The following is a 13849-nucleotide window of genomic DNA, read 5'->3' on the forward strand; positions in this document are numbered from 1 at the left end:
GCTTATAAACTGCAACTCAAGCACACTTCCTAATTATAGTTATAACATGCTCAGTCGTGTATTACACCGGGAGTTAAGTTCTGTTTGTGTCATCCTGTTAAAAGGGGAATTTCATTTACAAATCAGAAAAGCAAGAGTCAATAAAACTATACTGGAACCAATTTATATACACATAAACTCACACACATATATATATATATATATATATATATATATATATATATATATATATATTATTATACATGTACCAAGGGCCCTACCTGGCGGAGGATGCTTTTGACGCACGGCAGCGGGAGCCCCTCGTAATTGGACTTTATAATCCATTTGAGCAGTTGATGACCCAAAACTTCCAGCACCATGCAGACATCTGAGAGAATTAAGGAGGCAAACAGGCAAAGCAACACCACACTATGACGTTTCTCCCATAACGCTAAACAACATTAAAGTGATGGTAAGCTCTCCCTTTTATAAAACCAGATTTGCAATGTTAGAGATATTTTAGATGGAGTTTAATTCATCAGATGTAATGAAGATGCGCTATAACTTAAGTATAGATATAAAATACAAATTCCCCACGCTCCGCCGCTCACTTTAAAAGTCCATTTTTCTGTCAGCTAACGGTTTGAATTGTTGTACAATCAACACTCTCCCCATATGGCACTTATGTTGTAGCTAAGAGCTGATTCAATTGTTTAGGTCTATGGAGAATAACCCAAATCGTTAGGAGCCAGGGGTAAAATTATAGGAGCCAGTAGCTCCCTGGCTCCTGGGTTTGTCGAGCCCTGATGTATTTTATTTTGCACTTTTATTTCCTTTTTATTTCACTAATAATAAACTAAAGCATCAGTGCCCCTTTATGAATACCATGTAATAATCATGTTTATATTTAACAATAAATCAGTGACTGGCAAATAAATCTTTTCATACTCAAACTAATATATTTAGTACTGGCGGCTATAAGTGCTGGTTCTCACTTGGTGTTAGATAGAAACTTTCCAGATGTCTTTGTGCTTCTCCATCTCAACATTAAAACCTGCTCATCCAGTCAGCTTCATGTTCCTGCCAGCCAAGATAGTCTTTTATATAGAGTGAAATGTTAGAAATAGAACTGGTCACTGATATGTCTCTCAAGCAGCAGAACATGCATTAGAGATACAGATGAATATATAGGTGTATGCGATGGACTTTCATTTGTCACAGAATTTGCTGAAAAGGATTTACCATCTGTAGAAGTCAGTTTCTCATATTCTTGTGATATCATATCTAGTAATAGTCGAATTGTACGAACCAACTCTCATGAATACGGAGTGAGAAGCTCACCCGTGTGGAAGTCATTCTTAGGAAAAAGATAGAATGGTGGAAAAAATACTTTCAGAAGAAACAGGGGCAATCTATTAAATCTAAAAAGGAAAAGCATCCTCTGACATTTATCTCTCTGTAAATACAGCAAGTCATGAAAGTGCAGAACTTCAGGAAGAGAAGATGATACAAAGTCTTCAAAGAAAACAACAGGAAACCTACGAGAGCCAGTAAAAGCAATGAACAGCACTAAAGATAAGCTAAAAGAGACTTCAACAGTGAAGGGACTCTGGCTAAACTCACTTCTACACAGAAAAATTCACTGAAGAAAGTCCCTTCACATTACAGGCAAAAAATGGCTTTTTACATCAGCAAAGTTAAAAAGATATAAAACAATCTGTTTCATTGTGGTGATAAAAAAGCACTAAGCAGTGGCCTATACTTAATAGAATACATTGCAATATGTTTTCTCTTGTAAGGTGTATCCAGTCCACGGGTTCATCCATTACTTGTGGGATATTCTCCTTCCCAACAGGAAGCTGCAAGAGGACACCCACAGCAGAGCTGTCTATGTAGCTCCTCCCCTAACTACCACCCCCAATCATTCTCTTGCAGCTCTCGACAAGATAGGAAGTATCAAGAGATATGTGGTGACTTAGTGTAGTTTTACCTTCAATCAAAAGTTTGTTGTTTTTAAACGGTACCGGCGTTGTACTGTTTTACTCTCAGGCAGAAATTAGAAGAAGAGTTCTGCCTGGAGGTTGATGATCTTAGCGGTTTGTAACTAAGGTCCATTGCTGTTCTCACACATAACTGAAGAGTATGGGACAACTTCAGTTGTGGGAACGGTCTGCAGATTACCTGCTTTGAGGTATGTTCAGTATATTTATTTCTAGAGAGATGAATGAGTTCTAGAAAATGCTGACTGAGCCTTGTGTATTTGAGGTAAGCCTAATGCAGTGATTTAACAGCGACTGGGATCATGCTTACAAAACAGGGTAATACTCTTATTACTTAGTGACAGTTAAACGTTTACATGAATTCAAAAATAGGAAGTTTTTTCTCTGAGGGAGATAACTCTTTATTTGGGGCCTAGTTTCCAAATGGCTAATCAGATACTCCTAGGAGTATTTTCTTAAGGCCCCTCTGGCATCCAGTACATGGTGGGAGGGGCCTATTTTAGCGTTCTAAATGCGCAGTTTTAATTCAGACTGAGACATCCAGCTTCCCTAGAAGAGTCATCTGGCACCTGAGGACCATTATAAGGGGTTTATTTCTGCACAAAATCGTACTTGAGGGCAGGTAGCAGCCTAAGCAGAGCTGTGGCAGGGTGATTAACTGTCTTGTAACGTTTTTTAACGTTTTTAAATCCGGTTTGGGGCCTAAGGGGTTAATCATCCATTTGCAAGTGGGTGCAATGCTGCTTTACTCCCTTACACACACTGTAAAAAATTTCAAAGACTTTACTATATTTTTACACTGTTTTGCAGTTTAAGTGTTAGTTTTTTTCTCTTAAAGGCACAGTAACGTTTTTGTTTAATTGCTGTTTCACCTTTATTAAAGTGTTTTCCAAGCTTGCTTGTCTCATTACTAGTCTGTTAAACATGTCTGACATAGAGGAAACTCCTTGTTCAATATGTTTAGAAGCCATGGTGGAACCCCCTCTTAAAATGTGTACCAAATGTACTGAAATTTCTATAAACTATAAAGACCATATTATGGCGCTTAAAGATTTATCTCCAGGGGATTCTCTGACTGAAAAAAGGGAGATTATGCCATCTAGCTCTCCCCATGTGTCAGAACCTATAACTCCCGCTCAAGTGACGCCAAGTACATGTAGCGCGTCTAATTCTTTAACCTTACAGGACATGGCGGCAGTTATGAATGCTACCCTCACAGAGGTATTTTCCAAACTGCCAGGGTTACAAGGAAAGCGAGACAGCTCTAGGGCTAGAACTAATACAGAGCTTTCTGACGCTTTATTGCCTGTGTCCGATATAACCTCACAATACTCAGAAGCCGAGGCAGGTGAACTTCTATCTTTGGGTGACATTTCAGACTCAGGGAAGGCGTTGCTTCAGTCTGATTCTGAAATGACAGCATTTAAATTTAAGCTTGAACACCTCCGCTTATTGCTTAGGGAGGTTTTAGCGACTCTGGATGATTGTGACCCCATTGTGGTTCCAGAGAAATTGTGTAAAATGGACAAATACTTTGCAGTGCCTGTTTACACTGATGTTTTTCCAGTCCCTAAGAGGTTTTCGGAAATTATTACTAAGGATTGGGATAGACCAGGTGTGCCGTTCTCTCCCCCTCCTGCTTTCAAAAAGATGTTTCCCATAGATGCCGCCGTACGGGACTCGTGGCAGACGGTCCCTAAGGTGGAGGGAGCAGTCTCTACCCTAGCTAAGCGTACAACTATCCCCGTCGAGGACAGTTGTGCTTTCCTAGATCCTATGGATAAAAAATTGGAGGGTCTCCTTAAGAAAATTTTTATTCATCAAGGTTTTATTCTCCAGCCTCTTGCATGCATAGCCCCAGTTACTGCTGCAGCGGCTTTTTTGTTCAAGTCTCTTGAGGAGGCTCTGCAGGTGGAGACTCCGCTAGACGACATTCTATACAGAATTAAAGCTCTTAAGTTAGCTAATTCCTTTATTTCTGACGCTGTTTTTCAGTTAACCAAACTAACGGCTAAGAATTCAGGTTTTGCCATTTTGGCGTGCAGGGCGCTATGGCTTAAGTCCTGGTCAGCAGACGTTACTTCAAAGTCTAAGCTTCTTAACATCCCCTTCAAGGGACAGACCCTATTCGGGCCCAGTCTGAAGGAGATCATTTCTGATATTACTGGAGGAAAAGGTCACGCCCTTCCTCAGGATAGGTCCAATAAGAGGACCAAACAGAATAATTTTCGTTCCTTTCGAAACTTCAAGAGTGGAGCAGCCTCAGTTTCCTCTAATGCAAAACAAGAGGGAAGTTTCGCCCAGTCCAAACCAGTCTGGAGACCTAACCAGGCTTGGAACAAGGGGAAGCAGGCCAAGAAACCTGCGGCTGCCTCTAAGACAGCATGAAGGAGTAGCCCCCGATCCGGGACTGGATCTAGTAGGGGGCAGACTTTCTCTCTTCGCCCAGGCTTGGGCAAGAGACGTCCACGATCCCTGGGTGCTAGAGATTGTTTCCCAGGGATATCTTCTGGAATTCAAAGGTTCATCTCCAAAGGGGAGATTTCATCTCTCACAACTATCTGTAAACCAGATAAAAAGAGAGGCATTCAAGACCTACTGGTTATGGGAGTGATCCACCCAGTTCCATGAGAGGAACAGGGGCTGGGTTTTTATTCAAACCTGTTTATAGTTCCCAAAAAAGAGGGAACTTTCAGATCTATCTTGGATCTCAAGATCCTAAACAAATTTCTCAGGGTCCCATCCTTCAAGATGGAGACAATCCGAACAATCCTCCCTATGATCCAGGAGGGTCAATATATGACTACCGTGAACTTAAAGGATGCTTATCTTCACATTCCGATTCACAGAGATCATCATCAGTTCCTCAGGTTCGCCTTCCTAGACAGGCATTACCAGTTTGTGGCTCTTCCCTTCGGGTTAGCCACGGCACCAAGAATCTTTACGAAGGTTCTAGGGTCCCTTCTGGTGGCTCTAAGGCCGCGGGGCATAGCGGTAGCCCCTTACCTAGACGACATTCTGATTCAGGCGTCGACTTTTCAAATCGCCAAGTCCCATACGGACATCGTTCTGGCCTTTCTGAGGTCTCACAGGTGGAAAGTGAACATAGAAAAGAGTTCTCTCTCTCCTCTCACAAGAGTTTCCTTCCTGAAGAGATTCAGTAGAAATGAAATTTTTTCTGACAGAAGTCAGGATATCAAAACTTCTATCTTCTTGCCATGCTCTTCATTCCACTTCTTGGCCATCAGTGGCTCAGTGTATGGAAATGATCGGCTTAATGGTAGCGGCAATGGACATAGTTCTGTTTGCCCGCCTACATCTCAGACCACTGCAACTTTGCATGCTCAACCAGTGGAATGGGGACTACACAGATTTGTCTCCTCTGTTAAATCTGGATCAAGAGACCAGGGATTCTCTTCTCTGGTGGTTATCTCGGGTCCGTCTGTCCAGGGGAATGAGTTTCCGCAGGCCAGAGTGGACTATAGTGACGACAGATTCCAGCCTTCTGGGCTGGGGCGTAGTCTGGAACTCCCTGAAGGCTCAGGGTTCGTGGACTCAGGAGGAAGCCCTCCTTCCGATAAACATTCTGGAACTAAGAGCGATATTCAATGCTCTTCAGGCTTGGCCTCAACTAGCTGCGACCAAGTTCATCAGATTTCAGTCGGACAATATCACGACTGTAGCCTATATCAACCATCAGGGAGGAACAAGGAGTCCCCTGGCAATGATGGAGGTCTCCAAGATAATTCTATGGGCAGAGGTTCACTCTTGCCATCTCTCAGCTATCCATATCCCAGGAGTAGAGAACTGGGAGGCAGATTTCCTAAGTCGGCATACTTTTCATCCGGGGGAGTGGGAGCTCCATCTGGAGGTATTTGCCCAGCTGATTCAACTTTGGGGCAAACCAGAACTGGATCTGATGGCGTCTCGTCAGAACGCCAAGCTTCCTTGTTACGGGTCCAGGTCAAGGGATCCCCAGGCAGCGCTGATAGATGCTCTAGCAGTGCCCTGGTCCTTCAACCTGGCTTATGTGTTTCCACCGTTTCCTCTCCTCCCTCGTCTGATTGCCAAGATCAAGCAGGAGAGAGCTTTGGTGATTTTGATAGCGCCTGCGTGGCCACGCAGGACTTGGTATGCGGATCTGGTGGACATGTCATCCTCTCCACCATGGACTCTGCCGCTGAGGCAGGACCTTCTACTCCAAGGTCCATTCAAACATCCAAATCTAATTTCTCTGCGTCTGACTGCTTGGAGATTGAACGCTTGATTTTATCAAAACGGTTTCTCCAAGTCGGTCATTGATACCTTGATTCAGGCTCGAAAGCCTGTCACCAGGAAAATCTATCATAAGATATGGTGTAAATATCTTCATTGGTGTGAATCCAAGGGTTACTCGTGGAGTAAGGTCAGGATTCCTAGGATACTATCTTTTCTCCAAGAAGGATTGGAAAAGGGATTATCGACTAGTTCCTTAAAGGGACAGATTTCTGCTCTGTCTATTCTTTTGCACAAGCGCCTGGCTGATGTTCCAGACGTTCAGGCATTTTGTCAGGCTTTGGTTAGAATCAGGCCTGTGTTTAAACCTGTTGCTCCGCCATGGAGTTTAAATTTAGTTCTTAAAGTTCTTCAAGGGGTTCCGTTTGAACCTTTGCATTCCATAGATATCAAGCTTTTATCTTGGAAAGTTCTGTTTTTAGTAGCTATCTCTTCGGCTCAAAGAGTTTCCGAGTTATCTGCCTTGAAGTGTGATTCCCCTTATCTGATCTTCCATGCAGATAAGGTAGTTTTGCATACCAAACCTGGGTTTCTTCCTAAGGTAGTATCTAATAGGAATATCAATCAGGAAATTGTTGTTTCGTCACTGTGTCCTAATTCTTCTTCAAAGAAGGAACGTCTGTTACACAATCTTGACGTGGTTCGTGCTTTACAGTTTTATTTGCAAGCTACTAAGGATTTTCATCAAACATCTGCATGGTTTGTCGTCTACTCTGGAAAGAGGAGAGGCCAAAATGCTTCGGCAACTTCTCCTTCTTTTTGGCTGAGAAGCATAATCCATTTAGTTTATGAGACTGCTGGCCAGCAGAATCCTCAAAGAATTACAGCTCATTCTACTAGAGTGGTAGCTTCCACATGTGCTTTTAAACATGAGGCCTCTGTTGAATAGATTTGTAAGGCGGCGACTTGGTCTTCGCTTCATACTTTTTCTAAATTCTATAAATTTGATACTTTTGCTTCCTCGGAGGCTATTTTTGGGAGAAAGGTCTTGCAGGCAGTGGTGCCTTCCGTTTTAAGTGCCTGCCTTGTCCCTCCCTTCATCCGTGTCCTAAAGCTTTGGTATTGGTATCCCACAAGTAATGGATGAACCCGTGGACTGGATACACCTTACAAGAGAAAACAAAATTTATGCTTACCTGATAAATTTCTTTCTCTTGTGGTGTATCCAGTCCACGGCCCGCCCTGTCACTTTATGGCAGGTGTTTTTTCTTTTTAAACTACAGTCACCACTGCACCCTATAGTTTCTCCTTTTTCTTGCTTGTCTTCGGTCGAATGATTGAGGGTGGCAGTTAGGGGAGGAGCTATATAGACAGCTGTGCTGTGGGTGTCCTCTTGCAGCTTCCTGTTGGGAAGGAGAATATCCCACAAGTAATGGATGAACCCGTGGACTGGATACACCACAAGAGAAAGACATTTATCAGGTAAGCATACATTTTGTTTTATCATTTTAAAAATACTATACCTTGTATTTCTTTTTATAACTTCATTTGTGCAAGGTCCCTTACTTCCTTTCACAGTCCTACAAGGGGGCTGGGGTCTCTACAGGAAGGCTTATCTAGCTTGATAAAATTCAAATTCCCCCTGAGAGAGGAGACCTCAAGTGCACTTGCTGCTACTAGCACTAACAGTCCCGTACTATGTACGTGTATGTATTCCCTAAAATATATAGCTGTTCTCAGTGTCCTTTAAGTTGCGTCTTTCGACCATGCTAATAAGGCACAACACTCCACTTACCCCCACTTCACGGCCCAAACTTCTATGCACTGTATAATTCAGCCTTTAGGGAGACCCTTCTCCTAGGCTCTGTTTGGCAATGTGGTGCGTGTGGAGCTCTTTAGCTTGGAGCTATAATGCTCTTACAAGCCTTCCACCCTCACGGTTCCATCGCGGCTCGACCGCCGCCGTGTGTATCCACACGCCTCCGCTCCAGATGATGTCACAGGTTGTGGCCGACTTACTGGGGGTAAAGTGATTTACTCAGTACCTTTTTGGCTCCGATAAGGACAGTGTCCTGTTGGGTACTCAGATATGGGTGCAATGAGCTTCCTGGGATCAGTGCTGCTCTCTTGCCATCCGGCCAATAGGTACAACAAATCCGGAGAGGCAGCAACTTTGTAAAAACACAGTTCTTTATTATTATTCTTAAAAACATGAACAGATGAAAAGCAATAACAATTCCCTTTAGCTTTTGGCAAAGCTTACACGTTTCGGCAAAGGCGCCGTACTCATAGCTCTCTGAGTTTACCTTCTGCTAATGGGCTTAAAAAGAGGGTAGAAACATTTCATTCGCCAATGGGCAGTTAGTAGTTAACTCCTAATTAGAGGCTTACCTTAAAAGTATACTGCCTCAAATAAGCACTCTGATAGTTTTTTGTGTAGCTTAAACTTAACACTGTTCACACAATAATTATTATGCAACTTTTAGGAACTGTTTCAACTGTCACAATACAAACAATAAAATGAATAATATTATCATTTGACTTATTGTATGCATATTCAAGTATTCCCTTAAAAATAAATATTTTGTGTTGGAACAGTTATAACCTTTCTAGACCGTACCGTACAATACGGTCAAAGGTTAAAATAAACTGCACCCTATTTTGACACATGCAATTACATATACAAATAATTACAATATTATCCATTATTATAGATCGATTTAAAAAAAAAATGAATTCAATATGGTACTATTCCATTTAGTCAGTACAAGGGGAGTCTTGATAATGGAAAATATTGTAATTATTTGTATATGCAATTGCATGTGTCAAAATAGGGTGCAGTTTATTTTAACATTTGACCGTATTGTTCGAGGCAGTATACCTTTAAGGTAAGGCTCTAATAAGGAGTTTACTACTACCTGCCCATTAGCGAATGAAATGTTTCTACCCTCTTTTTAAGCCCATTAGCAGAAGGTAAACTCAGAGAGCTATGAGTATGGCGCCTTTGCCGAAATGCGTAAGCTTTGCCAAAAGCTAAAGGGCATTGTTATTCTAGAGTAACATGAGCTGGTTTACTATTCAGTGAAAGCCAGAGAAACCGTAATTTGGGATGCCTGCTCCTTTATTCAGTTGAAGGCAGGGGCTACACTGAGATTTTCTAAGTGCTCAGTTTTCTGAAAACCAAGTAAGTTGTTTGCTAGTTTTTAACACAATCTATTTATTTTTATGTTTACTTTGTGTTTATCATTTTATTTTTACTAAAGGAGCACTGTTTCATACCACTTTAAGCTGCTACCTGCTTATAGTTCTGCAACAGGATAAAATCACCCTATTGGAAAACATACCTTTGTTTCTCACAAGGACAAACCTTCAATGCTATCACTTATAGATCTTGGTACTGAAATGGGCTGTGCAACAGAACACTGGGAAAGCTATCAGAGAGCTGGAAGAACAAGGCCTGCGTATCAGATCCTTCTTGGCACTGGCAGGTGGAGATACTATGTATGTTAGGCTAAATCTCCAAGGGATCATTATAATCACAAAAACACTGAACAGTTTTTTTCTGTGCAAGCTGCAAATGTTTACTAATGTATGTCAAATATTTGTATAGAGTCTTGTCATGATTCCATAACGGACAGGAGTTTTCCATCATCAGGTCAACAACTAGCTTTCCATCAATTGCCAAAAGAGGGACAACCTTCTATGCCATAATTTGATGGGCTACCTGAGATTAATCACTGGGGTTGCAGACCCACTGAGTCTGAAAGCTTAAATGCAACATTGCCATGATAAACTGTACTAAAGGCAAAACATCCATATCTATCACCATCAAACCTATGGTCTTTACACAGATTTGAGTTGTGTGACCATTTCTATGTGCTTAAAACTCACCTCAGAGAAATATAATCTGGGATAACACCAGAATCCAAAACAAAACAAATAAACTGTGGAGAGATAGATCTGCCTACAGTAGCAATGAATAACTAAAGTCACCATGAAAGTGTGACACCAACTCCTGTGATAATCTGGATATTGCCCAGATAAGGTTGACCCTAAGTCCCCCTAAAAGCCAATCTATTTACGAGTCACAAGAACCTTGGAACAAATATCTGAAGCTGTGTGTAGACCAGAAGGATTAGCCATCAATAGGAAGTGAAGATATTCCACAGTGAACCTAAAATGAACCTGAAAAGGAGTAGCCAGCAGGTGGCTGTGAAAATGGCCCAGTCTAACTAACTGGCAGTGGGATGAATATCAAGACTCCTTAGACGTAATTCTGCACAGACGATCTGAACATACTTAGATTTCCTAGAGCATTTGCCAGTAAAAGTTGTTATAAAAGAAATGCCTTCTTGTTATGAGAGGAAATAGGCTTGTTCTCTTGTCCAATGTAAGAAAGGAGCATTTGCCATCTGTTAAATCTCTTCTGAAAGATTCCAGATAAAGCACACAACAACTAAATACGTGAAATGAAAAATACACTACAAGCAAGGTACTTATGTGAATATGGCTAACTACCTGTAGTCTCTAGAACCTGCTTAGAAATTAGCTGCTGCACCACGTACACTGGAAGTAAAAATAACATGTATAAAAAAGACCTATTGGGAAGAATAAGCTAATGCATAATACACAGGTATGTGTTTGCTGTATTCTGAGATCCTTTTCCCACAAATTATATGGTACAGTCTGCTAAAGGTGCACAAAGTAGGTATCTGGTGCAGAACTGAACTTTGGTGACACACAGCACAGTGACAGAACACCCTTGACAAATGCTGTCCCATAGGGTAACTGACACATAAGTCATTTTAAAAAGAGCAAAGCCACAGTACAATAAAGCCCAAAAGATTTGCATATTTTAAGGGGACAGCATGCCATGGCCCAAAATGGCTGTTTACAGCCAACACTGATAAATGAGGACACAGCATCTGTAAAAAAAATAAACTGTGGGAAGCCCATTCTAATGAAGCAATATACTTCCAAGCAGACTGATGCAGGCTGAGACGTGACTGTAACACAGGGTAGACTATTTGTTTTGCTGTTTTACTCCGTAAAGGTAGACACCAAGCCGTAACCTGCATGAAGGTGATGGTAAATATAGAGGAGAAGGAGTCCAACGACTACTGGGAATGATCTCTGTACCTAGCAATACTGTATATAATACCAGGAGAGTATGAAAGTGACCACATACTAATGCCATACACAATCATGTGACCATGAAGTATTTCCCATATTTGTATGTGACCATAATGATCCCTTACTAATGCCATTTGACCTTTAGTTTTGCAACATCACAACCTTATTACCCTCGCTGATACCAATTAACCATAATGTTTCTACACCAACATAATTTTATCCTTTCAATACCATGCCCTCTTGCTGGACACCATGTGAAATGACCCCAGGGTCATGTGGCCATGGTACCACATATTGTCTCATACATACACATACATTCTCTGCCACCATTTTCATGACTCCCCTGCTGTTACCCCTTGATTATCGCCATTTTTGTGTAGGATACGGACACCATTTACACCAGAAATCTTGAAGTCATCTATAAGCTGCACCATCATCTCCCGTTTGGGGTCACCTGGGTCACTGTCCCTCACCTGTTGATAAAGAGAGAATGGGTGCAATAGTTGGATGTTACTGTGTGTGCCACTGAGAATTGTGTGTGATGATCAGTACTGGTGTAGCACAGAGTGCTGTGAACAGGGGTCAAGTCGAGTGGGAACGCATGGGAACGGAGTTCCTACACTATTTTTGCAGGTGGAGCTAAGTTCCCCCCGGAAAGAGAACAGAAACACTTCAGTAAACACAGTTGCTGCTGGTGGGTGGAGCAGGAGCACAGTCTGGTTAGAGGGATAGTGAGATCCTCTAGTAATGGGCAGTATTACTTCCTATAATACACTAAATTCAAGCCTGTCAGCTGTCCTGCTGTGTGATCACATGGTGTGGAACACATGGTGCTTACAGTTCTGTGTGGCTTGCTCTGGGGTTATTTAGCTCCCCTTAGCAGAAATAGGACAATTGCACCTAAAGTGGGTGAGACTGTGTGACAGAGCAGGAGTCTCAGACCCAATTCATTGGTTTTAATTTGTTTTCATTAACCAAAGTGTATAGATTATATACATATAAATACAGTGTGTGTGTGTGTATAAAATATTAATTGTGAGGGAGGTGGAAGACTTGGTGAGCTCCCACACTTTTTTTTGAAGGACTTGACCCCTGGCTGTGAATGAGTATAGCTATAGCAGAGATCCCCTTATGTCATTCCACTGCGTAACATTTGACCACTTACACATTTCAGGAGTTTAATTTCATCCACGGCGGTTTCAGTGTAGTGTGCAGCACTCTTCACAACCTTTAGAGCCACAAAACGCTTCCTCCTGCCCACAATAAAATGAGGATTTGGTGAGATTGCAAATGAAAAAGAGAATTTGAGACAACAATCAATACGTAGTGAGGGCTAAGGAAACGAGATATTCAGAGAGAAAGAGAGAGAACAAAGGATAACACAGATAATAAATATGAGAGTCATTAAAGCATCACATGAGACAGTCTGTTTAGAGTCAAGTGTCAATAAAGTTGATTAAAAAACAAGTGCGTACCACTGGACATATAGGGCTAGATTGCAAAATGCACGCTAAATAACTTTTTCACTCGCGCTAACTGCTTTTAAAGTAAAAATGTAACGCAGCCGGGTTAGTGAGCATATTACAAGTTGAAAGTAAAAAGTTAGCGCAAGCTAAAGTCAGATGTGAGGTAACTTCAGGACTTTGGATACTGCACGCATGCTAACTTCTTCTTCCCATAGACTTCTATGTGGTGCGCTTTAAAAAAAACCAAAAAAACTATCAGTTATCACTTGCTCGCTAATCTACGCTTTACCATTGACCTGTAATATCAAAGTTGCACACTAATGGTAGGGTGGTCAAGCGAAACTGGTTATCGTGCATGCTTCTTGTAATCTGGCCCATAATTCTAGAAGTTCCTTGTGGGTGTCATAAAATGAATTTGTATTACATTTATGGGTACAGCACAATATACTACTAAATGAACAGAGGATTATTTATTTTAGTTTTGTATGTTAATTTGCAAGTTTCAAAACCTGACATTGAGTAATTTGCTCTATTCTTTAGACTGCAGTGTTTGTGTATGAAGTGGCATTTTATACTCTTATTGTTTCCTTGGTTAAATAGCTGTTGCAGTGTCAGTTGCAGCAAACTACAAACAAGTAGCAAAAGGCTAAAGAAAAAGGCCAATTTGTTTCTATTGGTTTGAGCTCACAAATCACCTCATGTTTAATGAGATCCAAGAGGGTAGATTAAGCAGCACACACATAGCAGCAGTTACTGGGTAATGCAGATAGAGGGTAGATTAAGCAACACACACATAGCAGCAGTTGCTGGGTAATGCAGATAGAGGGTAGATTAAGCAGCACACACATAGCAGCAGTTACTGGGTAATGCAGATAAAGGGTAGATTAAGCAGCACACACATAGCAGCAGTTACTGGGTAATGCAGATAGAGGGTAGATTAAGCAGCACACACACATAGCAGCAGTTGCTGGGTAATGCAGATAGAAGGTAGATTAAGCAGCACACACACATAGCAGCAGTTGCTGGGTAATGCAGATAGAGGGTAGATTAAGCAGC

At 41.6% G+C, this 13849-nt stretch overlaps 1 protein-coding gene across 2 annotated transcripts in view; it reads right to left on the minus strand.

The window, feature by feature from the left end:
- SRPK3 (SRSF protein kinase 3) overlaps positions 1-13849 on the minus strand; it is a 92134-nt gene that overhangs the window by 17641 nt on the left and 60644 nt on the right. For both annotated transcript variants that reach the window (XM_053695640.1, XM_053695641.1), the window contains 3 exons: positions 12493-12580; positions 11713-11800; positions 261-367 (listed from right to left, as the gene is read on the minus strand). In XM_053695640.1, coding sequence (XP_053551615.1) covers positions 261-367; positions 11713-11800; positions 12493-12580 — 283 coding nt within the window. The remainder of the gene's footprint in view (positions 1-260; positions 368-11712; positions 11801-12492; positions 12581-13849) is intronic.

Source organism: Bombina bombina, chromosome 12 (assembly GCF_027579735.1).
Source record: "Bombina bombina isolate aBomBom1 chromosome 12, aBomBom1.pri, whole genome shotgun sequence".
Lineage (NCBI taxonomy): Eukaryota > Metazoa > Chordata > Amphibia > Anura > Bombinatoridae > Bombina > Bombina bombina.